General features: G+C 37.8%; 3 protein-coding genes across 14 annotated transcripts in view; 2 read left to right on the top strand and 1 right to left on the bottom strand.

The window, feature by feature from the left end:
- The window catches only part of ttc37 (tetratricopeptide repeat domain 37), a 28,362-nt gene extending 25,513 nt beyond the window's left edge, over nucleotides 1-2,849 (top strand). Inside the window, exons 39-42 of one of the 3 annotated variants that reach the window (XR_003440517.2) lie at nucleotides 817-947; nucleotides 1,624-1,753; nucleotides 2,024-2,152; nucleotides 2,582-2,849. Coding sequence is in view for 1 of the 3 variants with exons in the window: in XM_027145614.2 (XP_027001415.1) it covers nucleotides 817-947; nucleotides 1,624-1,753; nucleotides 2,024-2,095 (333 nt within the window). In the remaining 2 variants the exon portion in view is untranslated. Of the gene's footprint in view, nucleotides 1-816; nucleotides 948-1,623; nucleotides 1,754-2,023 lie in introns of all 3 variants that reach the window. The other 2 variants (XR_003440516.2, XM_027145614.2) reach the window with 2 other exon arrangements.
- A 124-nt stretch (nucleotides 2,850-2,973) lies between these two features.
- On the bottom strand, nucleotides 2,974-22,733 carry fam81b (family with sequence similarity 81 member B). Of its 4 annotated transcripts, none has more exons than XM_027145764.2 (8): nucleotides 22,688-22,733; nucleotides 14,087-14,288; nucleotides 13,671-13,789; nucleotides 11,524-11,653; nucleotides 6,920-7,026; nucleotides 6,083-6,218; nucleotides 4,955-5,150; nucleotides 2,974-4,189 (listed from the first exon to the last, which is right to left on the bottom strand). In XM_027145764.2, the coding sequence occupies exons 2-8, from the start codon at nucleotides 14,276-14,278 to the stop codon at nucleotides 4,056-4,058; spliced, it is 1,014 nt and encodes a 337-aa protein (XP_027001565.2). In that variant the 5' UTR covers nucleotides 14,279-14,288; nucleotides 22,688-22,733; the 3' UTR covers nucleotides 2,974-4,055. The 4 variants fall into 4 exon arrangements, with proteins under 4 accessions (XP_027001565.2, XP_047674037.1, XP_047674038.1 ...); XM_047818081.1 differs by lacking the exon at nucleotides 22,688-22,733 and adding an exon at nucleotides 18,288-18,419; XM_047818082.1 differs by lacking the exon at nucleotides 22,688-22,733 and adding an exon at nucleotides 15,766-15,866 and having other exon boundaries at nucleotides 6,083-6,209.
- The window catches only part of mctp1a (multiple C2 domains, transmembrane 1a), a 138,768-nt gene continuing 134,129 nt past the window's right edge, over nucleotides 18,538-23,176 (top strand). For all 7 annotated transcript variants that reach the window (XM_047818073.1, XM_027145755.2, XM_047818069.1 and 4 more), the window contains exon 1: nucleotides 18,538-19,056. In XM_047818073.1, coding sequence (XP_047674029.1) covers nucleotides 18,538-19,056 — 519 coding nt within the window. The remainder of the gene's footprint in view (nucleotides 19,057-23,176) is intronic.

The raw sequence follows: 23,176 nt of genomic DNA, 5'->3' as shown, positions 1-23,176 counted from the left end.
TACTTCATTTATGTTGAATGAATACTTAATCACATATTCAGATACTTAATTTAGCAGTATTGAAAATCATATTAAATCGAGAGACAACCATATCACATTGTTCCAAATTAGATTTTTGTGTATCATTACACTCCTAATGTTCATGAACTTCTTTCTCTGTGTATGCTTCATAATATTCAGTGTAGTCAGGGTCATGATGCTTTCCAGCAGTAAGTCTGTCATCTGAACACAGCACAGCGGTGATATGGCTCCCTTTCCCTCGTGTTTTTTTCTCCCTCACTTGCACAGTGTAGTAATTATCCCTCCTGATTTGGCCCGATTTGTCTTGTGTTTAAGCTGACTCCAGCTTTGTCCCTTTAATTAAATTAGAGACTCTCATTCCAAAGCAATCTCTTGATTAAAATATCTTTCCATATTTCTCTTGTACTCATTTTTATTATAGAAATAAATGGAGGAAAAGCAGCCAAATTTCAGATTTTACTTTACTTTCCTCAGTTCGGACTGTTAAAGCCTGATAGTTGTATGCTTATTAGCTTGTTATATACACAGTTGAAGGTTTATATAATAAGTATAAAAGGAAAACAAAGTGGGTTATTGCTTGGGGGGGAAAAAACCTGGAACTTGCTGTTGGAAAGAAAGTTCATAGCTGGAGAATAAGTCATCAATAAGGGAAATTAAATACAGTACATAACTGAGATGACCTTGTGTGCATATTGCAGTGATTAACTGTTGCTTGTTGTGTGTGTGTGTGTGTGTGTGTGTGTGTGTGTGTGTGTGTGTGTGTGTGTGTGTGTGTGTGTGTGTGTGAGACACTAGGCTGGAGTTGGGGGAGTGGAATGGAGCAGTCTTGTACGTGAAGCTTGTACTGAGGTACAGAAGCTGGCTCCGTGTCCCGTGGCTTCACTTTTTCAGGCTCTGCTCCAGTTCTCCATCAAGATGGGAGCCAGGTAAAACGTCTAGCTGAGCATAAGAGAGCGTTGGCCCAAATCAAATAAATAAATATTTATTTTTTAATCATATTTTTAAATTACAAGTGTTTACAGCACTGTATACACAGTTTTATAGAAATCTGACAAAGATATCAGGAATGATACATGTTTGTGTGACTAAAATAAATACGTCTAATAGTACACTGTGTGTACTGACTATGTATGAGCGTGTTGCATCAATTTCACATTTGCACATTTCACCTGGTATTGAGCATTTTGCACATTTTCACCCGTATATAAACTGTTCTTAATTTCTGTTTAATTACTGTATGTAAATCGTTCTGCAATTTCTGGAGCACGCTCCCTAGAATTTCACTCGCCATGGCACATGTGTTGTGGTGATGTGACAATAAAAGTGACTTGACTTGACTTAAAAGCTCTATAAGTTGGCTCATTCCTACCAGTAAACTGCAAACCACTAATGAAAGGCATAAGAAAAACTGACATCGGACAGATAGAGGCAATGAAGCCGTCATAATGCACCTGCTTAGAGAGGACTAGCTTTAAGCTCACTTTATTTTTTGGCTGTTTGACAGAAAATGTATGCAGGTGCCATAAATATTGAACAAAACTCATGGGCTTCCTCTGAGGTTTGGTTTTGCTGGTTTTATAAATGTCATTTCTTTTTCCCAAGGGAGACACGGCGTCTGTTGGAGAAGATTGTTTACAGATCTGGTTCAAGAGACATGAAAACGGTGACAGCAGTTGCTCGCTGGTACCTCCTACGCCACCTGCATGCCAAAGATGACCTAGAGCTGATAGATGTAAGGACATGCACAGTCATCAGTTTTAATCTCACAGACATGAATGAGTCACATGAGTTGTTAATGTAAATCATGTAAAACTGAAGCAGTTTTAAATGGAATCAGTGTATAGCCTGTAGAGCTCAGTACCCCAAGGTCTCCCAAGGTAAAAGGCTCATGATTTAGACCACATAGAGAAAACTGGACTGAGGTCCTTGTTTGCTTTTTTCTTTCCACCTTTATTTTATAGCATTGTAACTCTGCTCTGAACATGAGTTGTTGTTTCTGTAGACCCTGATGATGGATGCTGAAGCAGCAGGAGACTTGAGGCTGCTGGAGTTCCATAAACAGCTGTACCCCTGAGCCTCACTGCCTCGCAGTCTTATCCACTCAGGACAATCAGCACTCTACCATGCAAAAGCCAGTATAGCAGCTGCATTCTTAATCCTGCTTATTTCTCATTAAATCATCTTAGCTTTTTAACTGATCCCATTCGGTTCCCTTTAGGTACACTCAAAACCTTCCAGTTCTTACAAATTCACAATTGAGAGAGTTTTTGTGTCTGGTTTGTTTTCTGTGAAATAAAAGCTAAGATGATCAATTGGTAATGGCTAGTAACCAGTCCTAAAGCACTTCTAAACACTGACTTGGCACATTAGAGAAGACAAAATGCTGCATGAGATATTGCATATGAAATCAGCAAAATAAGAGTTTTTGCTTTAATTAAAGCAGATGCTGCCAAATCATAAAGTTTGTGGGTTTTCCTCCTGTATGCTTTATGCTGCCAATGAAACAAGAGCACAATGGCCAACAGCCATATGAAATATGAGTTCACTTTCTCTTTCACAGCACCAGATTCATATCATCGATCCAGACAACCGCAGCCAAGAACCATTCAACCTGCAATGGCAACCTATTTCTCAGTCCTCCTCTACGTTCCTCAGAGATGAAAATGAATCTAATACCAAACTTCTGAAACTCTCAAACACTTTAATCATATACCCAAAGAAACACAGAAGTAGCTATAGTAGAAGTAGCTATTTGTTTGATTTCTTTCATATTACAGTGGGCTGTTTTTTGATGATGTCCAATAAAGCAATTGAACAAAAAAGGACAATCTAAGTGTTTGCAGTGGTGTTATTGGAGGTATCTGGTCAGACATTTGATTGAAAAATAAAGCTTGAGTTGTGTCCAAATAAAAATAAAAACTATCTTAAAAATGAATGCCATTAATTGACTTGTTAGAATGGGGAAATTGTAGTTATGAGCATAATAAATTCTCTGACTCGTATATTTAATAACATTCAATTAACATGCTTTCAGCTTAAAATGGGAGAGCTACGAAAGGCTAAATAAAATACTTAAAGATAGAACTGCCCATAAGGCAAAGAAAAGGCAAAGCAAAAATGAAGGTAAAGACCTGCAGGAAGGTTACAGTGTAGTGTTGCTGGTCATGTTCTGCAGGGAAGAGTCTTCAGAATAAATCCTTACCTTTGACCTTATATTACAAGTCAGAAACTCTGATGTATACAAACGAAAATCTTTTGAAAACACGTGCCGTAGACTGATCAAATAAAAATGTAATTTTTTGATGACACTGGTGAAAAGAGGCTGGCTTCTGTAACAGGATCCAAAACACACCTCAAAATCCACAATTAGTCATTTCGATAAATGCAAGCTGAAGCTCATGGAAACTTAAACATGCTGCGTATGCAAGGCGGCTCAAGAATGTGGATGAAGATTTATTCAATGAGAATACAAAGATTGGTCACTGTGTTTGAAACAATGAATCTAATTGCAATTCAAGTAAAAAAAAGAAAAAAGAAAAATGCTGTTAGTATGATTCAGAACTTTCAGAACCGGTTAGGGTGTTGTAGATCTAAAATTATCTCAAGAACATCTGTATCATATTTGCCTAATATTTGAATATAAAAATGATGAATGGCTCAGAAACGTTTAGAAACTAATTAAGTAGAAGCTACTTTTGAATTTTAAAATGCAAAATAATTTGCAGATTTTGTAGACTCATTTGAAATGAATACTAATACGCTGTTATGTCAGAAAAACAGTTGTTCAGAAAACATTTATAGCTACTGTAATGTAAGATAAAATGAACTTGTCTCTATAACTAGACAAAAAGTATAAAGTGTTGTTCAGCAATTCACTGCTATATGCTTCATCTTGTACTCCATTTACATCAGACTCATGAGTAATTGATTATGCTCAGAATAGTAGCACCCTCTCTATTATCAAACTAATGAGAATTCATTAAAAAGTCATTGACCATGTTGGTTTAAAAGCCCATGCCCCCTTTTACTTTCTCTCAGGCGTCTGGATGTCCAACCATCATCCTCCGAATCTGCCTGATATCTTTCTTCAGCTCTCCTTTGTCAAGTTTGGCCTTGGTGTCAGCAATGTTTTTCAGGGAAGCGATGGCATCGTGGACCGATTGGAAACCTGTGTGTCACATCATACACACAAATATATATAAAGTGCTGAAGGGCCCTCTTCTAAAAACACTTGTAAGACTGCTTGTATGTCAGTGTGTGTCTTGTGTCTGGAGTCTCATCTATAATTCATTACTATCCCTGAGCCTGCTTCAGCAGTGAGATTGAGTGAGAGCCTTTTGCAGCTACCAGCTGAATGATTACTTTCATCTTTGTGATTTACATCTTTGTGTCTGCTCATATTTACTGATCTTGATGCGAATATTTCAAGTCAAGTGTTTGGAGTTTTCTAGGGAAATACTACCGCTATGGTTATTAGCACTTTAGGTGAATGAGCTGGAAATTGCTAGTGACTAGAAATTTACAGGTAAGAAACAGTCTAATGGGCTGCATGAAATTTAGAAATGTATCTTGACACATGCATCACATCAATGTCTGGCACACACATTGATTAGCTGTGCACTTTTAGGTTGAACTCTCTGGAAGAGCTGCTGAAGCAGTAAATAATGTATTAACCCAGTGAAATGATATACCCGTTTGTCTTTTGAATTGGCTTTGGGTTGAAAATCTATAACAATGTGTTACAAAAAAATCTTTAAAACTACCCCCAGATCCAGGAGGCTCTCTCTATTGCATAAAGCAAGACTGTTACTAAATCATGTTATGAAAGATATTAGATACTACATTTTAACCCAGATAGATCACTCATTACTAGCATGTCAAACATTTTAAAATGATGAGTTCTCTTTGCTCTGTACCAGATCACCTGACTCACCTGACTGATACTCCTCCCTCATCTGCTCCAGTTCAGCTTGGAAGCTGGTCTCCACAGCCTGAAATCTGGTATTAATTTTGCACTCCGTTTGCTTTGCACGATCTACAGAACACTCCTTTTCCAACTGTTTCTCCACATGGCCAAGGTGAGCGGAAATGAGATGTACTTGTGCTTTTAGCTTTTCCTCCACCTCCACCTCCACACACACACACACACACACACATTGCATTTTTAAATTATGAAACTGTGGTCAGGTCAAATATAATGCCAGATATTCAATTCTTCCCACCTAAGTACTTTCCTATACTTTCCAAATTCTCCATTTTTTCTCTCAAGCTAGCAAATTTCTTTCTCTTACGGTTCTAGAGTCACTTCTCATAGTTATTGTAATCCTTTCCATATTCACAATGATAGCAGGGTTTCAGTACCTGCTGGGATATATGTGTTAGCAAACTTTTAATGATAAAATGTAGTAGTGATAATTATGTGATTTTTATTTTTTGCAATTCACATCAGATTATTTGCTGTTAACAAATGTCTTAAATTACTTAATGTACATTATTAAGGTACATTATTTTGGAGGAACTAAGCAGAACAGCATTACCAATGTCTGTAAGAAAAACACACTGAATGTTATGAAAAAGCTGATTTCTGTATGGCTCAGACTGTTGATTCATCAGTTACAGTACTGTCAGTAATGAAATATCACCTAGAGCTCCGTTTTTGTTACATCTCTCAGCAGCAACTGAGAAGACGTGTTTAATACACTCGAAGATGTAATGAACATGAACAAAATTATTTTTTTATTTTGTCATCATTTCTCCACAAGTCCCTAGAGACTAAAATTCAATAGTCTAAGAACAAATTGTCAAATCAACGTCCAAAATGGACAAATGAACATAAGTGTTTTTTGTTTTTTTTTTGGGGGGGGGGGGGGGTTTGCAGTAATGTAATAGCTGTCACCTACTGTAAGTGACATCCTGAGATCTTGTGATATAATGCAATTCTCCACAGTAAAGTTTTCCCTGTCAAGCAACTGATAGACATTACGTTTTTGTTCTGAAATCCAGTTATCACTACAGGGCTTGCTTATCTTGTTTAATCTGAACACAAACACACAGATTTTACCATTCTGTCCTGCAGCAGTGTGTGCAGCTGTTGCCTGTTTTCCGTTTGTGTTTTGGCCATGTTGCTCAGCTGCGCTTCTGTCCATTTCTTGATATTGGCTGCTTCTTCCTCCAACTTCCTCAGTCCACTGGATGTCCTACACAATCACAGCATCGTAACTCACTCAGATACCAATTATCATTAGTAGTGTTATATGGCAGCAACACAGCACAAAGTGGATAGTTTAATAAGATGAGTGCTAATCAAGAGCAAAGGTTCAAAATGGTAAAAAAAAAAAATTATTTTTGAATTAGTGGTTGAACTGTGGTTCACCTTTATCACCAACCCTGTCCTATTGGCCTTTAAATGGGTTTGTTTCCCTTCAGTGCAGATGTTATTATCTTAAAATGACCACAAACCCTTCTCACATGTCTTGCTGATGCACCCTGCAAGTTTTTGTTACAATTAACAGATGCTTTTATCCAAAGCAACTTACAAATGAGGAAATACAAAGTGATATATCAAGCAAAGGTAAAAATATTCATTATTAATTAATTTATTTATTGTCTCTAAATAAACAAATTATTGGCACTCCACATGAAAGGGAGCAAAATATATATATATATTACAAAAAATTGGTTAACAATTTGCAGAGAGGAGGACAAATGTGCATACTGCCTACAAGGCTTCATCCAATACTAATTGTAAATATGCAAACCATTTTATACTCAACAACTTTATGTGCTCATTAATGGTTATATAATAACTTCACAAATTTATGCTCACTTTTATTAAGTGGGCAAATAAATCTGGAGTGAACTCTTAACTATTCTGTGAATATGAATAAAATTACCTCACCTTATTTCAAACTGTTGGATGTCCCTCTTTATTTCTCTTGTAGTATTCTTCTGTGACACAATCTGCTCTGACTGTGCTGTCTCCAACCGTGCCAAAGACTCTGAAATCTAATAAGGGAGATGACAGAAGAATTTGATATTTAAGAATGGATTATAAAATGTCCACACTTTGTTGCACTGACTATGAATAGTCCGATGCTTTAATGCACAGTATTTTTTTTTACTTAAAGCTTCTGTCAGTGTGCATCGGAGCTGGAATCCCTCAGTATCTGTCACAGAACATGTCATAGAACATAATGGGCAGTTTTACTCTCATGCGAGTGGCAATCAGTGACTGTCAGACACAAAGTTTCAGAACAAAGAAAAATGTAATGCTGATTAACGTTAGAGCATATTGGATGCTCACATGATGCTGTGTGACTAATGCACAGCATACATTCTGCTTCAATGCATACAAGTACTATAGTTTCTATTTAGTATTTTAGTATATTTTAGAAAAACATAAAAATTAGAAAATGGAGAAAACACAATTAAAAATAATTAGATTAGTTTTATCAGGAGTGTCTACAGGAACAAGATATTGATCAGAATTCCATAGAGCTAGAAGCATTGATAAATAACAGTCTTGAGTATGGCTCAATGAATCCATCCCTGAAAGATCTAATCAGTTCATCATTTTAAATGGAACTGAGCTACACATCTTTCCAGGTATGGTGTTAGAAATGTACAGCTCTCTTGATTTCTCTACTTGTTGTGACATGATGTATGGTTGTTTCTGGCTTTCACTGATTTGATTCCCTTTCATTTTCAGTTACCTTTATGGCTCCTTGGGAGTGCTCTATTGATTTAATGCATTTACATCATAGTGATTTACTGTTTGTCACTGACGTCTGCATGCGATACTGCAAATGAGCTTTTTGAAAGGAGAATGAGAACAAAGCAGTTATCCAATGGAAATTGGAGCATGCCTTAGATTAGAGGCAGTTATAACTCACATAGATCAAAAATTATATCTTCTTTATACAGTATGCATTCACGTAGATGTGGTATAAGTAGCTGTATATATGGGGCTCTCTTATTGTAATGAGTCTGTCTGTGTTCTCCTTTGTTTCTGCCTGCTGTCATTCCCTGCTGTTAATTGTTGACCCCGCCCACCTATTTGTTACCATGGCATGAATTTCTTCCCCAGGTGTTTTGTCTTAGTCTTTGTTTGTCTCCGTCTTGTGATTGGTTCTCGTTCATTATATGTACTCTGTTTTGTTCTCTTCCCGGTTGTGAGTCGTTGTTAGTATGCACTGTGCTGTCTGTTTATGTCTCTGTTCCTGTTCCCTGTCCTGCTCAGTGTTCTGATCTGTTTTTGCCTGCTTGTTTGTTGTTGGTTTCCTGTTTTTTGCTTATTAAAGGAGTAACTGCAAATGGATCTGCATTCGCCTGTGACTAACCGTGACAGAACAACTCACCACAGGGATCCAGCAGAAATCCTGTTTTGCCTCCGTCAGGAGGACTCCCCAGTCGAGGAATATTCGGAGGTATTCATGGAACTGTGCAACCAGGCCAACTTTGGTGAGAAGGCCCTCAAGGACGTTTTCAAGTATGGACTAGAGGACATCCTGCGAGACTTAATGCCGTCTTGACGTTGCTCCTGGGCGGGTCCGCGTTAACTTTGAGCAGTGCAGAGACGGAAGCCGGCCGTAAATTTTTTTGGGGGGGGGCAGCAAGCATCGGGGTCCGTGGGCTACAGAGGCCACCACGGACCAGCCACGGATGCCCAAATGCCCTACAGTGCCTCCGTCCAGCCCAGTCCCGTGTACACCTGTGACCGAGCCAGTTCTCATGGAACGGTACCGGCAAGCTCGGCTGAGGCCCGTGCGAACCGGCTGGTCTCCAAACTGGCGGATACCCCGATGAGGTCGGCTTGGGCGGCCAGCATCACCAGCCGGGTCGCCGGAACCAGCCGAACCAGCCGGTTCAATGGAACCAGCCAGGCCGAACGGGTTGCCGGAACCAGTTGGACTGACCGGGTCGCTGGAACCAGCCGGGTCGCCAACTCCGCTTTGGTCCCTGGCTCAACCTGTGGCACTACCCTGGTTTCCGGTCCTGCTCTGGTCTCTGGCTCCGCCTCCAGAACCACCCTGGCCGCCAACTCCGCTTTGGTCCCTAGCTCTGGCCACCTGCTCTGCCGGCGCCGCCCTGGCCACCTGCTCTGCCGGCGCCGCCCTGGCCACCTGCTCTGCCGGCGCCGCCCTGGCCACCTGCTCTGCCGGCGCCGCCCTGGCCACCTGCTCTGCCGGCGCCGCCCTGGCCACCTGCTCTGCCAGCTCTGCCGCAACATGAACTCGACCTGCCCTCCCACCCTTGTTGTGCCTTCGCTCCGCCCTCCTGGACTGGTTTCTACGGCCTTGGGAGCGTCTGGAAGCCGCTCGAAAGGGGGGGGGGGGTGTCTGTAATGAGTCTGTCTGCGTTCTCCTTTGTTTCTGCCTGCTGTCATTCCCTGCTGTTAATTGACCCACCTATTTGTTACCATGGACATTAATTGCACTCAATCTCTTACCTAGGTGTTTTGTCTTAGTCTTTGTTTGTCTCCGTCTTGTGATTGGTTCTCGTTCACTATATGTACTCTGTTTTGTTCACTTCCCGGTTGTGAGTCATTGTTAGTACGCGCTGTGCTGTCTGTTTATGTCTCTGTTCCTGTTCCCTGTCCTGCTCAGTGTTCTGATCTGTTTTTGCCTGCTTGTTTGTTGTTGGTTTCCTGTTTTTTGCTTATTAAAGGAGTAACTGCAAATGGATCCGCATTCTCCTGTGACTAACCATGACACTTTTAAATCAGGATTTTATATGTACAGGTCTTTCTTTTGTTTGTTTTTTATTATAGACTGAAGACATTTGGATTTGAGAACCAAAATTTGGATTTCCTGATATTTACATGGAGACATGTAGATGGAACATGCAGCTTGAGGGTGTTTCTTGTTGCTCAGGTTTGCCCTGTTAGATTGATTGTTTAAAAAAATCTCCTCTTGGTTTGAACCCTGGCTTTCACTTGTGAAGACTGCACTTGTTTGTAAAAAGGACAAAACAACCAACATTGTCTATGGAAGAAAAACAACCAATTTTGAAACTGAAAAAAGAAGGAAACTTGGAATTTGGAATGTCCTGAAAAGGACAGAAACCACTGGTTTGCTAACAACCAACCATTGAACAGGATGATCGAGAAAAACTACAGCAGCTGACAGAATCATTGTAAGAGCTGTAAAATGCCAAAAGCAACCGCTTTATCATCTGCAAAAAGCTGCTGCAGATTCTATCAGACTGTTGTGGTGAGTGCCCACTTCTATGTAGCTATGCTTAATGCTGACTGTTCTGAACAATATTGCACTACAGTATTTACACAATGCACCTTAACACCCAGATTTGCACAGAAATTTTAACTTAAATTTAAATGAATTACTTTTACATTTTTTAGATTTAGATATAGATTTAGGTCTGGATTTGCAAAAATGTGTTAAACTTATTACTTTTTTTTTTAAAGGGACATGACACACGGCTAAGTATGGTGAGCCATACTCAGAATTTGTTCTCTGCATTTGACCCATCCAAAGTGCACACACACAGCAGTGAACACATACACACACCCGGAGCAGTGTGCAGCCATTTATGCTGTGGCGCCCGGGGAGCAGTTGAGGGGTTCGATGCCTTGCTCAAGGGCACCTCAGTCGTGGCCGGCCCGAGACTCGAACCCACAACCTTAGGATTACGAGTCAGCCTCTCTAACCATTAGGCCACAACTTGCCCAATGTATTTATATGGATTTATATGTATTACTTTTACATTAGACTTTAGTGTGTGAATACTAAAAAAAGTAAGTATTTTAAATACTGCTGCAATTTGTGTATTTCCCACTGGGATGAATAAAACATCCATCCATCCGTCATTATTTTGAGCTTAAACACAAATGCCTTATAGCAAAAACGATAGAATAGGCATTATCATTCCAATACTTTTGGAGGGAATGGTATGTAGAAATAGATGAACCAGTGTGTTTTAAGTTTCACACATTCTTTGAAATAGCGTTAACCAAAAATATTTGAACCCTTCACTATAGGGGAATAGAATATATATATATATATATATATATTAGTTTTACATTTGTACATAGAAGTATGATTGCAGTCACAAATAGCCCCAAAGCATCAATGATCTATAATACCATATGTTGGTATTGAGTGTTTTTCCTTGTATGCAATTTTTAATGCTAATGGTATTCAGGGCCAAAAAACCTTCCTCTCATCTGCTCACAAATTTTGGACATTAGGTGCCAAATTTCAGGTACTGCATTTTGTAGTCCAGTGTCTATTTTTCCATGCAGTCTGTCCATACTGCTATTTTACCTTCATGTTAATCATTGTCTCTTAACTTCACTGATCTCTGTTCACACTAACATAGTGAACATGCCTGATGTCAAATCCTGAGAAATGCACACTCAGCTAGTAAGGTTTTACACACTTTTAGGCAGATTGGAATCATTTACTGTTGTTATACTGGCTCCTAACATAAGGCAGTTTACAGTTTTAAATAAACCTCAAATAATATTAATTTATAATATATCACCTTGAGGTCCAAGTCTCTGAGCCTGATCTCAATTGCAGAGTGCATTTCAGGGACTGTCTGCTGGAGCTTCAAGATTTCCTGTCCTCCAGCAGTGACATCTCTAGAGAGCTGGGCTATGGTGGCATCACACCTAGCAGCACAAAAATAGCTTTAAATGAATGCTTTCAATAGACCTAGCATGTCATTTTTTGAGGATTTCATAACACTAGGACTAAATTTGTGCATATCACTGCCCATACACATACTATTGCTATTTAGCACAAGTGCATAAAAACAGCTGTAAGTAATAGTCAGTGATACTGTAAATGCCACACATTCTAAATTTTGTGCACACACTAATTTGCATTCTCGCTCAATGTCCATGCCTGACCTCACTAATGCTCTGAACAGGAGCAAATTCTTACAGTCACACTCCAAGTTCTAGTCTAGCCTTTTCAAAACATTGAAGGCTGTTATAAGCAGCAAAACCGCAGGATCAGCTCATCTTTTGGAATGAGAGGTTCAACAAGCATGCATCACTGTAATGGTCAGATGTCCACAAATAGTGTGAGAAGAAATTATTTGATCCCCTTCTGATTTTGTAATTTTGCCCACAATTTTAACAGTGAGAGACAGAATAACAACAAAAAATCCAGAAAAATGCATTTTGAGCCACACCTTTGTGGCCTTGGCCGTTTGTTTTGGTTCATTGTAATGCTGGAATATCCTTCCACGACCCATTTTCAATGCCCTGGCTGAGGGAAGGAGGTTTTCACCCAAGATTTGACAGTACATGGCCCCGTCCATCGTCCCTTTGATGTCTCCATGTTTGATGATGGGAATGGTGTTCTTGGGGTCATAGGCAGCATTCCTCCATCATTGACAAGATCCCGTGTAGTTCTGGGCTGATTCATCAATGTTCTCATGATCACTGAAACTCCACAAGGTGAGATCTTGCATAGAGCCCCAGACAGAGGGAGATTGACAGTTATTTTGTGTTTGTTCCATTTGCGAATATTCGCACCAACTGTTGCCACCTTCTTACCAAGTTGCTTGGTGAATGATTGATTGCTTCTGTGGACAGGTGTCTTATATACAGGTAAGGAGCTGAGACTAGGAGCACTACCTTTAAGAGAGTGCTCCAATTCTCAGCTCATTACCTGTATGAAAGACACCTGGGAGCCAGAAATCTTGCTGAATGATAGGGGATAAAATACTTATTTTACTCATTAAAATGCAAATAAATTTCTAATTTTGGAAATACATTTTTCTGGATTTTTTCATTGTTATTCTGTCTCTCACTGTTAAGACAAATAAATCCAGTCTTGCTGGATCCAAGCTTGCTTCTTTTAGCTGTGTCTGCTTTCTAAAGCTAAGCCTTTTATTTCTTTTAAAGATTTTGAAAAAGTAATTTCATCTAGGCTGGACTACTGTAACTCACTTTATTTTGGGATCAGCCAGACAGCTTTATCCTGCTTGCAGCCTGTCCAAAATGCTGCGGCTCGAATCTATGTGTGGGGTAAAAAATAGGGAGCATATTACTCCTATTTTACACTCACTACATTGGTTGTCTGTTTGTTTTAGAGTGGATTTTCAAATTTTGCTCCTCGTTTATAAATCTCTGAATGATCCCCCCCCCCCCCCTTATCTCAGTGAGTTACTGACTGAGTATCAACCCACTAGATCCCTTCGGTCTTCCAACCAGGATCTATTGTTTACCCTGAAGTCGAGGCAGGGGTGCAGGGGAGATCGTCTTTCTGTATTGCTGCCCCTAGGCTCTGGAACGCCTTGCCACTGTTCATTAGACAAGCCTCTTCTCTTAATATTTTTAAGTACAGGCTAAAGACATTTTTATTTGTACGATTTTATATTTTTTATGTTTGTTTGTTGTGTGTTTTTCTGTTTTTAATGACCTAATGGAAAACACATTGGTCGAAGTAATTAATTGTGCTATATAAATAAATTGTCATTGTCATTGTCAAAATAAACCAATTATTAAAATTATAGACTGATCCTCTTTCTTTGTCAGTTGGCAAATGTACAAAATCAGCAGTGCATCAAATAATTTTTTTCCTCACTTATACTTTACGCCGTACATTATTAGTGTGCATTGTCTGTGATGGTTGACATTAATATTTTACTTTATAAAAAAAAAATTCTTTTGATACCTGGCCACTCTACCACGAAGATCTCCAACCACAGCCAAGTTCTTGTGATCCAGACTTTGAACTGCAAAAGTTGTCCCTGATGCTATATTGTCTCTCTGAACAATCTGAGCCTCCAGGACCTAGGAGTAACAGTTAATGTTATTAAAAAGTAAACTAACTGGCTATACATTTTTAGAGGCCACTTTGCTAAATAAATTGGTTTGGAAGTAAGTTCAGTCATTTTGCAACCAATGATGCATAGACACTGATTTATTGATTTTTAATTGTCTTAGATAAATTAAAATAAGTGTGATAAATTGTGACCCATGAGCTTCTCTCCTCTAAATGATCAATGTCCAATTTCTTAATTAATTCTTAAGAAAGTGAATATACACTCGCTCAAATTTTACATTAACTGTCAGTATGAAATTGTATACCTGAATGTCCTTGCTGAGCTGTTTGACAATATTTGTTATAATATGTATGTGGCTTTCTAGAAGTTTCCTTGCGGATGCCTCCATTAAAACAGATCCCTGGGTAGCATGCAGACTGTTGACTACATCCTCTTTGATCCTGAAGGCTTTCTCTAGCAAAGTGGCCAGGGATTGCTCTGGTCTGCTCATCTCCATATATACTGGTCTTTGTGAACAGAGAAAATATACTTTATTAATATAATTTACAATGAAGAATTTAAAATCATGGTTCAATATGATGGTTATTTGTTGAGAGGGAAACTTTGCAGAAAGGCAGGCAGGCAGGCAGGCGGGCAGGCGGGCGGGCGGGCGGAGGGATGGATGGATGGATGGATGGATGGATGGATGGATGGATGGAGCAAAAATACTGATATTATATACACAATAAATATTATGCACCAGGATCAATAGTACAAAATACATGCCTTGGTGAAGATTTGCTATATTCTATTATATACAGATATCAGAAGTTTTGTACTTTATTGCACAAATTGAAAGATTTCAAGAGCTCACTGAGAGGAACATCTGATTAGTATACATGTATACATGTTAATATTTACAATTAGAGATCCTGGCAGTTTTGTTGAAACATCTTAATAAGCTGTGGCACAACTTTCTATAGTAAAGGTTTCTATCAAACTCAGTTAAATCTGTGAAAAAGCCCAGAAGACCTCACCAAATCACATTGATTAGCTGTTGTTGTGGTGTCATGCTGATGATCTCAGTGCATTAGTGCTTTTTTAATAATGGCCAAATCAAATAACTGAAATGTCATGAAATAAACATGGGTCACAGCATAAACACTTTCAGAGCTCTAAGGCACAGACAACTTGATTTCAAGATTTTATTAGCAGCCTGATTATAGTATTTTCCTGCATACTCTTTATAGCAGTGTTACACAATTACACAATGTCTATATATTATACCAAGTAATGGCCCAGTAGTACAATATCAGTCTAATCTATCATGGTAAAAAATTATTTTTAAGGAAACAGCTTGTTCTACTGTCTGTATACAAGTTTACATACTCATTACAAAATGAAAAAGCCAAAATTTTAATTCACACAAAAAACACAATGGTTCCATTTTTATGATACAGAAAAAACATGCTAAATACTGTAGGTTGAGATATTAAAAGTCCTGCCTATGGCTTGAACAGTTTTGCATCGTCTTAGTTACAGAAATATTTGTAGATTAATTTTCTCTTTTTTCTATAAAAAAAAATATATATATATGGTCAGTAGAAACATTTCCACTTAAACATTTAAGCAAGTGAAACATTGTCAAATAATAAAAGGAATATTTTGACATATTTTATTCACAGTTTAATATTGTAGTTTTATTTACACACATCAGCCCCAGCTTTTATTTTTGTCACGTTAACATTACAGCACAGTGAAATTCTTTCTTCCCATATCTCAGCTTTGGAAGTTGGGGTGAGAGTGCAGGGTCATCATGCTCAAGTGCCCAAAAGTGAGAGCACTGAGGCATGAACCCTGGCCACCTGAGCTACCCTCACCCCATTACTGTGTTATTAGAATACAGTGTGAATGTACTATTAGTGTACAAATATATAACTCAATTATGAGACTCTTCACTACAACACTGATTTTTGACTTCTACGATAACGTTTATAGACCTACTTCTTCAAAATCAGTCCTTATATCAGTCCTAAAAAGTCTCGTTGGACAGGTGTTCACTCTTTCCACCTTTTGGCATCAAGGTTCTCTGTTAAAAACATTTTTTCATGTTAATAATATAAAGTTTAAAACCATATCAGCCTAACTATTATTCTGTAGTGAACATTTTTTTTATTTTAAGATATTTTAAGACACAGCACTTGCCTCAGATTGGTTCCCCTCTGCCCCGTGTAACTCCTGTTGTTTAATCTGATTGCTTAGCTACTGCAGTTAGTGCTCTGTGGGTGTGACTGTAAACTTGACAACCATTTACACTAACAGTACAAGGTAAATTAAAAGAAAAGTTGAAAGGACTTGTCAACAAATTTTGATTAATGATTCAAGACTCCACTGTTATGATGTGTTGTGAACACGATAAACAGCTTAATGTTGGGGCAGGTGTCTTCACCATCCTCACTACCTTCTCATTACTGTGATGTTGATTCCACTGGTGTATACCAGCACCATTCTCATTATTAAGGGTTTTCATACCACCACAGTGCCTATTTCACACTCATACAGTTTAAAAAATAAGCAGCAATATGGAGTTAATTTCCCCCTTTAGGAAAAATAAAACTCTTTTGCCTTTGTATTATTCCTTAAATCATATGACACTGGTATTGTTCCACTAAAGACATGATCTCATCTACTCTCCTAGATGGGGGCAAGAGATTTCAACTGTAGTTAGTGTTTCTTGCAGTTCTGAGAATTAAGCACTGCTATAGTGCCCCTTAATTGGGTTGTGTCAGAGGTTTTACCATTCATGAGGAATTGTACTAACTTTGACACTTTGACCATTTGATTGGCCGCTTGATGAAAATCTCATGTAAGATTTATTAGTAACAAAACTAATCTAAACAAAATAATAGGTCATTTATGACAGAGTATAAATATGATTTTCTTTCATTTATGCCTATTTCCATGCTTCAATTGTAGCATTACTAAGACTGCCCACAATACAAATATGTTACACACATATTAAGGTATTCACACTGATAGACACAAAAGTTAAGAAAATAATACATGAACACAAAGTCATATTAATGTAATCCTTGATTGATGTAATTAATGTAATGCAGATCATTGACAGCACAACACTCCACTGATGGTATAAATGTTCAATGTTCTGAACCTGTTCTTTTTAAGCATAGTGAACAGATGTATAGGACAACTGCACTACTCTCAGTAAGTAGAGGTGAAGTAATGACTAAAGCCCATAATCTGCTACATCTTTTTTTTTTCATGATTTATTCCAAAACTTAGATTTTTTCACATATATAAAAAGACAATGCTGCTTCATAACTATTGAAAAATCAGCAAGCAGTTAGATACTGTAAGAGATATAGTCAGATCAGAGTTTTATTCTAGAACTCATTATTTAACAGTATTTGCTGTCAGAACTATGACATGGTGTACCATGACCTTGCAAACTACTACCATTGTACCAAGCATCACTAGATCATCAACATGGCTTATGATTATAGGGTTCTATACTACTGTAGATAGTAAATATAGATATTTACTAGTTCTTGTAACAACATAGTACAAACTTTTACTTTAAATGAATACTGTATGTTTATCTATCTATCTATCTATCTATCTATCTATCTATCTATCTATCTATCTATCTATCTATCTATCTATCTATCTTCACTGCAGACTTTATCTAACATCACCTATGTCCTGCTGTAGAAAATCATATTTATAGGAAAATAGTAGCTTAGAAATATTTGATTATACAAATAAAAATGTTTCCTGTCATAAAATCCCTTTTATTTATTAGCCAATACAAAACTAAAGAAACTATGATTGGAGAAAACATTGAATGGATCTATTGAACAACAGAAAGATGAAATCATGTCAGAAAGAGAAGAAAGTCTCAGTAGTAAAATCCAAAGACAATTTATTTATACAGAAAACAATTAAAAACAAAAATAGAACTTTGTCCGAAGTAGCCCTTTAATATTTGTGTTTATTTTAAGGCTTGTTTTTAGATTAGATTTTAGACTAATAGCAGGTGTTGCCCGGGAGGAGGCGTTCGAGAATCCTTAATAGTGCACTTTAATTTTGTTTCTCATTCATATCGTTTTCGAATCACTTTCCTTATTCGAATCGTCCGAACTACAGGTTAAAATGAATCGATTCATTAACGTGTGATTCACCACTTTCGCGTTCGTATTTGTGAATCGACTCGTCTGACTCAGTGAAAAAAGTCATTCGTAAAGAATCATTTGAGATTCTCCCATCACTGGAGTCATTTGGAAATATAAACCTGGTGTGATGAAGCTGTAAAAGTGGACGAGGATGAGGATGAGGAAGAGTGAATAACTTGTCGTTCTGGTTACTTTCTATAGCTATTTAACTGGAGATGAACATAATGAACATAAAGCTAGAAAGCTTTAACAATTCCAAAAAGTGAGCTATTACAGGTACAAAGCGAATCGTGTGCATGTTGGTAAGTGTCAGAAGATTTAAGATTTGCTTACTGACGCTGCTGTAATATAGATTAGCTAAGAGTCTCCTCCTTTTGGCTTCACACACAGAGGCTGACACAACAGGAACTCTGCTTGCTCTATATCCAGCGTATCGCCTGGTTTAGATCAGTGTGCGGTACAGAAGAGCCCCGCGGTATCGAGCGCTTCTGTTGAATCGATCGGGTTTGTGCGCCCTCGCGCCACAACGTGACATTGGCGACGCCGTGCGCTTTACAGACTGGCGGGCTGCTGCTCGGGAACTATGGAGGAGAAAGCGAAGGGTGACAGCGGCAAGGAGCAAGACGTGACCTCCACATCTTATCAGCGGAGGATGTGGAAGAATTTCCAGGAAAGGACAAAACCGTTTTTGAGCCCTAAACTGGGATCGGAAAGGCGCAGCGCGGACGGCAAGAAAGAGAGCGGCTTGTGGATGTTCAAGCGGAAAAAAAAACCGGTTCTGGACCGAATCTTTTCCTCTTCTCAGCCGAACCTGAGCAGCTCGAGTCCGGCGTCTCTGCAAGGCGACAAAGCGGAACCGAAATGCAGTGAAGGAGCCGGAAAGCCACCGCTCATTGCTATGGAAGGAGCTGCTGCAATGACACACATTTACACACACGAGGTTTCGGTGTCGGCCCACAGCAGCCCGAGGCTCGGTGTGGCTCATTTAACCGCGTCTCAGCCCAAAAGCTCGTCCTTGGGCTCAGCGTGCTTCGAAAAGCTCGTGCTCGACTCGGCGACCGCTTCCGGTCAGGACGAGCTGAGCAAAAACGGGAGTGATTCGGTAAGTCTACAAAGTGTGTATTAATGTGCAGGATTAGTCAAATAAACCAGTTTATTCCGGTTCGTTTCTCATAACCAACCAGAAACTAGTTTCTTATTCTGTAAAAAAGTTATGAGCAGGATTCATTGTTGTTATATAGATAAGATTTCAGTGTAGAATCACCATTTCACAACACAAGTTTACTCTCGACTTTATTCTCATTGTCAGGCCCACAGTGAAATGGAACACGGAGTTAACATTATTTCTGCAAACCTCAACAGTGGTTTGAAGCTGTTCAAGCTAAATGAGAAAGAGGAAGTGATGGATGAGCTTTGTGTGGTGCTGATGTTGCACATGCTGACAGTTGGGGGTGAGGGTAGGCAAGAAGGCCAGTATGTACATAACCTACAGATTATGTCAAACTGTGTATTACACAAGAGCAACAGGAGTTAAGTTTATTAAGGCAGCCAAATTATTTCCTTTTACTTGTGTAGTACGTTTTAGATCAGCGATGCCCCATCCTCACATCTACAGATAATGTAATAAAATTATTAATGAAACTAAACATTTCCTTTGAAAACACAGGAAAACTTTCTGCTTTCTCAGTAACTCTAAAGTGGTTTCTAAACACGAAGTACTATATAGGCTCAGTGGTTGTCACTTTGAGGTGTGAACTGAACACTTTTGCGCGTGTCATTGTCAAATGACTTATTGCATTTGCAAACTTATTGCATTTGAGCCTAAAAGCCTAGCAGTCACACAGTGCTCTCTAATAACACACAATACACTGTAGGACTGATTCATTTAAAAGATTCTCACTCAGTAATTCAGCCTCAGTCTTGGAGTGAATGAATGATAGCAGTATCTCAGTAATCAGCTGATTTAACTCGTACATGTTTTCTATTATTTATAAATATGAGATTTCTAATGCAAAAAGTCATTAACACAAGGACATGATTTATCATATAAAACCATTATGTCAAATTACTCTGTTGACTTAAACAGATATTATGCCAGTTTGCTGCTATCTGGTTCCTCTCATTTCTCTCATTTCACATTTCTTTTATAATAACATGTATATAGAAGATATACAGTTATAAAATAATCGAAGAACAACAACAACAACAACAAAAATAAACCCTAATGATGACACAAAACACAATATATAGTAATTTCTTCCTAAAAGGTAAACAGATATTCACAAAGTGTTACAGCATCTGGATTGGACTGATGTCTGGACTTTTTATAACTTCAATATTTCTTCTTGGTTAGCTTTATAGATGTAGAGTTTGTAGCATGCTTGCAATCATTTTCCTGTTGCATGACCCAATTTTGTCCTAGCTTAAGCTGCTGGACAGATGGCCTCACATTTGTCTCATGAATATTGTTTTAGAAATGGAGCTGTCCTGTCATTGTCCCAATAACTTCAAGTTTCCAAGCTCCTGTGGCTGCAGAAAAAGCCCAAAGCATCACCCTCACACTACCATGCTCGACAGTTATGAGGAGTTTTGTGATCCTGTGCTGAATTTGGTTTAATATGGCATTGTGAATGATGACCAAACTTCTCCACCTTGGTCTCATAATTTATTGCAAAATGTTGTTTAAATGGAATTTTTAAAACCTTACTTGTGGTACCATATTACTTTTGGAGCGAAGGGGCTTATAAAACATGGTGAGAACAAACATTTAACGTCTTTATAGAGGCCTTTTGTTCAAATAATATATCTTTTTCTTTTTTTCATTTATTGCTGAGCATTACACAGTCTAACATTGGACTGAATTTGGGATGGGATGCCCACTTCTGGGAAGATTGGCCATTTTTAAAGAATCTTTCTCACTGTAGAATGAATTTTAAATTGTTTGCAGATGGGCTTATAAACACATCCTTATAAATCAGATTGCTGAGCAAAAACAATTATATCTTTGTTGTGCTTTTATATATATTTTTAATATTTTATACATTTTCTTATTGGGTCTGGACTTATGTACTTTCATATTAGGTTTACTACACTTGCTGAATAGTTCATTAACACAATAGTGTTGTGTTTTAAGCTTTATAACTTAACAATATATACCCACTTTGGTGCCATACATGATGAACATTCTCTCTCTTCATAAATAAAGCCATATACAGTATAATGTTCCTCTATCTCTGCCTTGCACTTGGACACTTTATGTAATTTACATAATTATGCTTCTTCTTTATTGAACTCTTTAAAAATGTGTCTCTTGTGAGAGAGGAAAGAGTTGGTGTCAAACATAATGTACTGTTCACTCTTTGGTTAAAAATAAGGGCAGATACACACTTAGACGTCCCACTATAAAGTAGTGTTGACTGCACAAGGTCAAACGTGAACCCTCTGATCAGATCTGCCATCAGTGCCATTCGTTATCATCTTTTTATTATATGCAATTTAAATTTCTATCAAGGCCATGTGCACACAGACATCCCTTTTTTACTGACTATTTATATTGCAAGAACTTTGTCAAGAGGCCACCATCCGGTTTTGACTTTGTGTCGTAATTTTGTATTTTTTTTTGTATTTCAAGGTAGCCAGTTACACCAGAAGGAGAAGTTTTTCCATTTCCAGTTATAGCAAGCCACGTGTGATAGTAAAAGCATGTGTTACAGTTTAACATGTTCTGTATGACAGCTAATCCTTAACAACTTCTTGTAAGAGTTTTACAGTTTGCTGTTAGTAAGAGGGCCTGTGACGTAAATCTTGCACACATTGTACCATTTAGCTCTCTTTGTAGAGCTCATGATGTCTTCATTCAGCCACCCACTGGCCTGATTCTGTCCTTGCCTCAGGAATCTGTTTTGAAGTTATTCTCTTTGGTGTCCTGACACACATGCTGCTCTGATGATAGAACTCTCACTCACTCAAAGCTTCTTTATTCATAAAATATATACAGTCAGTGATGTCCAAATCTTGGAAAATCTGGGATTTTAGTTTACATTAAAATTGGTAACAAGACCTTAAATGTTCAATATCTAGAATATTAAATATTCTAAACTCTGTGATTTCCCTCATGTCTTATCTCTTCTGTTGAAGCCTGTGTTCAGAAGACACTCCAGAGGATTTGCATGAACAATAGAAGCATTTTCACTAGTGGACATACACTTTTGGACCCTATGTATAAAAAAAGAAAAAAGTTTGTTAAGACTTGTTTGTGCCATGAGTGTGAATTGTTCAGGGGTTTCAGGCAGCACAAGGATGGGTAGTTGACAAATGACCAAGAAAAAGTACTTTTTTTGGAAAGCATAACTTTTTAAGAAAAAATACATATATTTGTGGAGTATGAAAATTTCAGAAATATTTGTGGCGTATGAAAGTTTCAGAAAATAGTACTGGTCACTCATTTTGTCAATGACTTCACATATTTTTTTCACTTTTTCACTCAACAATACTGTAAATGTGTCCTATGGTGTGACATTTAAAAAGTACTAAGAAATTATATTAAATAACATAAAATAAATACTTGAGATAGAATTGTTCACATTATTAAAACATTATTTTCTTAAAGTGATATTTTTCACCGTGAATAGATGAATGGTGTCACAGCAATGGACAAAAAAAAACTTAACAGTAAAAACTTCAGTGGTCTTAACATAGTTAAATATTTAAACAATTCTGAGAGAAATACTTACCATGTGCACTTCTCATGGCCTTCATAGGGGTCTTCAGTCACATGACCTTGAGTGGGGTCTTTCAATTAAATGTAGTTGTCCATGATATTGCCCAAATTAAAATTAGGTTTTTGCATAACACCAAAGGACATTTTTTTCTGTGACAAACTTTATGAAATTCCTACACTTTTAGAAATGTATGTATATGAAAAGTGATGGCCACTTAGTGAAATAGACACTTGCACAATTATGCCAGGAGTGTTCATTAAGATTTTTAAACATTATTTTCTTTATTTATAAAATGTAATATTTATGAAATAATGTTGTCTACCATCACACCATAGGACAATTTTGAGATTTGGCTCAAAGTTCTAAAAAAACTAACAATAACTTGGGTATTAAAACAACAAATTCATATAAAACAAGAAAATATTTAACCATTTACAGTATTCTAAATTATGAAAATGTGAAATAAATTATGTTTTATCTTCTGTGACAGTGAAAAAGCCA

The sequence above is a fragment of the Tachysurus fulvidraco genome, chromosome 9, assembly GCF_022655615.1.
Source record: "Tachysurus fulvidraco isolate hzauxx_2018 chromosome 9, HZAU_PFXX_2.0, whole genome shotgun sequence".
Classification (NCBI taxonomy): Eukaryota; Metazoa; Chordata; class Actinopteri; order Siluriformes; family Bagridae; genus Tachysurus; species Tachysurus fulvidraco.
The sequence above is the reverse complement of the archived record's forward strand: the minus strand, read 5'-3'. Positions and strand labels throughout refer to the sequence as shown.

Bases quoted from the DNA above. Each gene is read 5' to 3' on its own strand.
- fam81b (XM_027145764.2), bottom strand. From the start codon at position 14,278: ATGGAGATGAGCAGACCAGAGCAATCCCTGGCCACTTTGCTAGAGAAA. The intron at 13,790-14,086 runs GTATACAATTTC...TGTTACTCCTAG, and splicing joins AGCTCAGCAAGGACATTCAG to GTCCTGGAGGCTCAGATTGT. The intron at 11,654-13,670 runs GTATCAAAAGAA...TTGTGCTGCTAG, and splicing joins CTTCGTGGTAGAGTGGCCAG to GTGTGATGCCACCATAGCCC.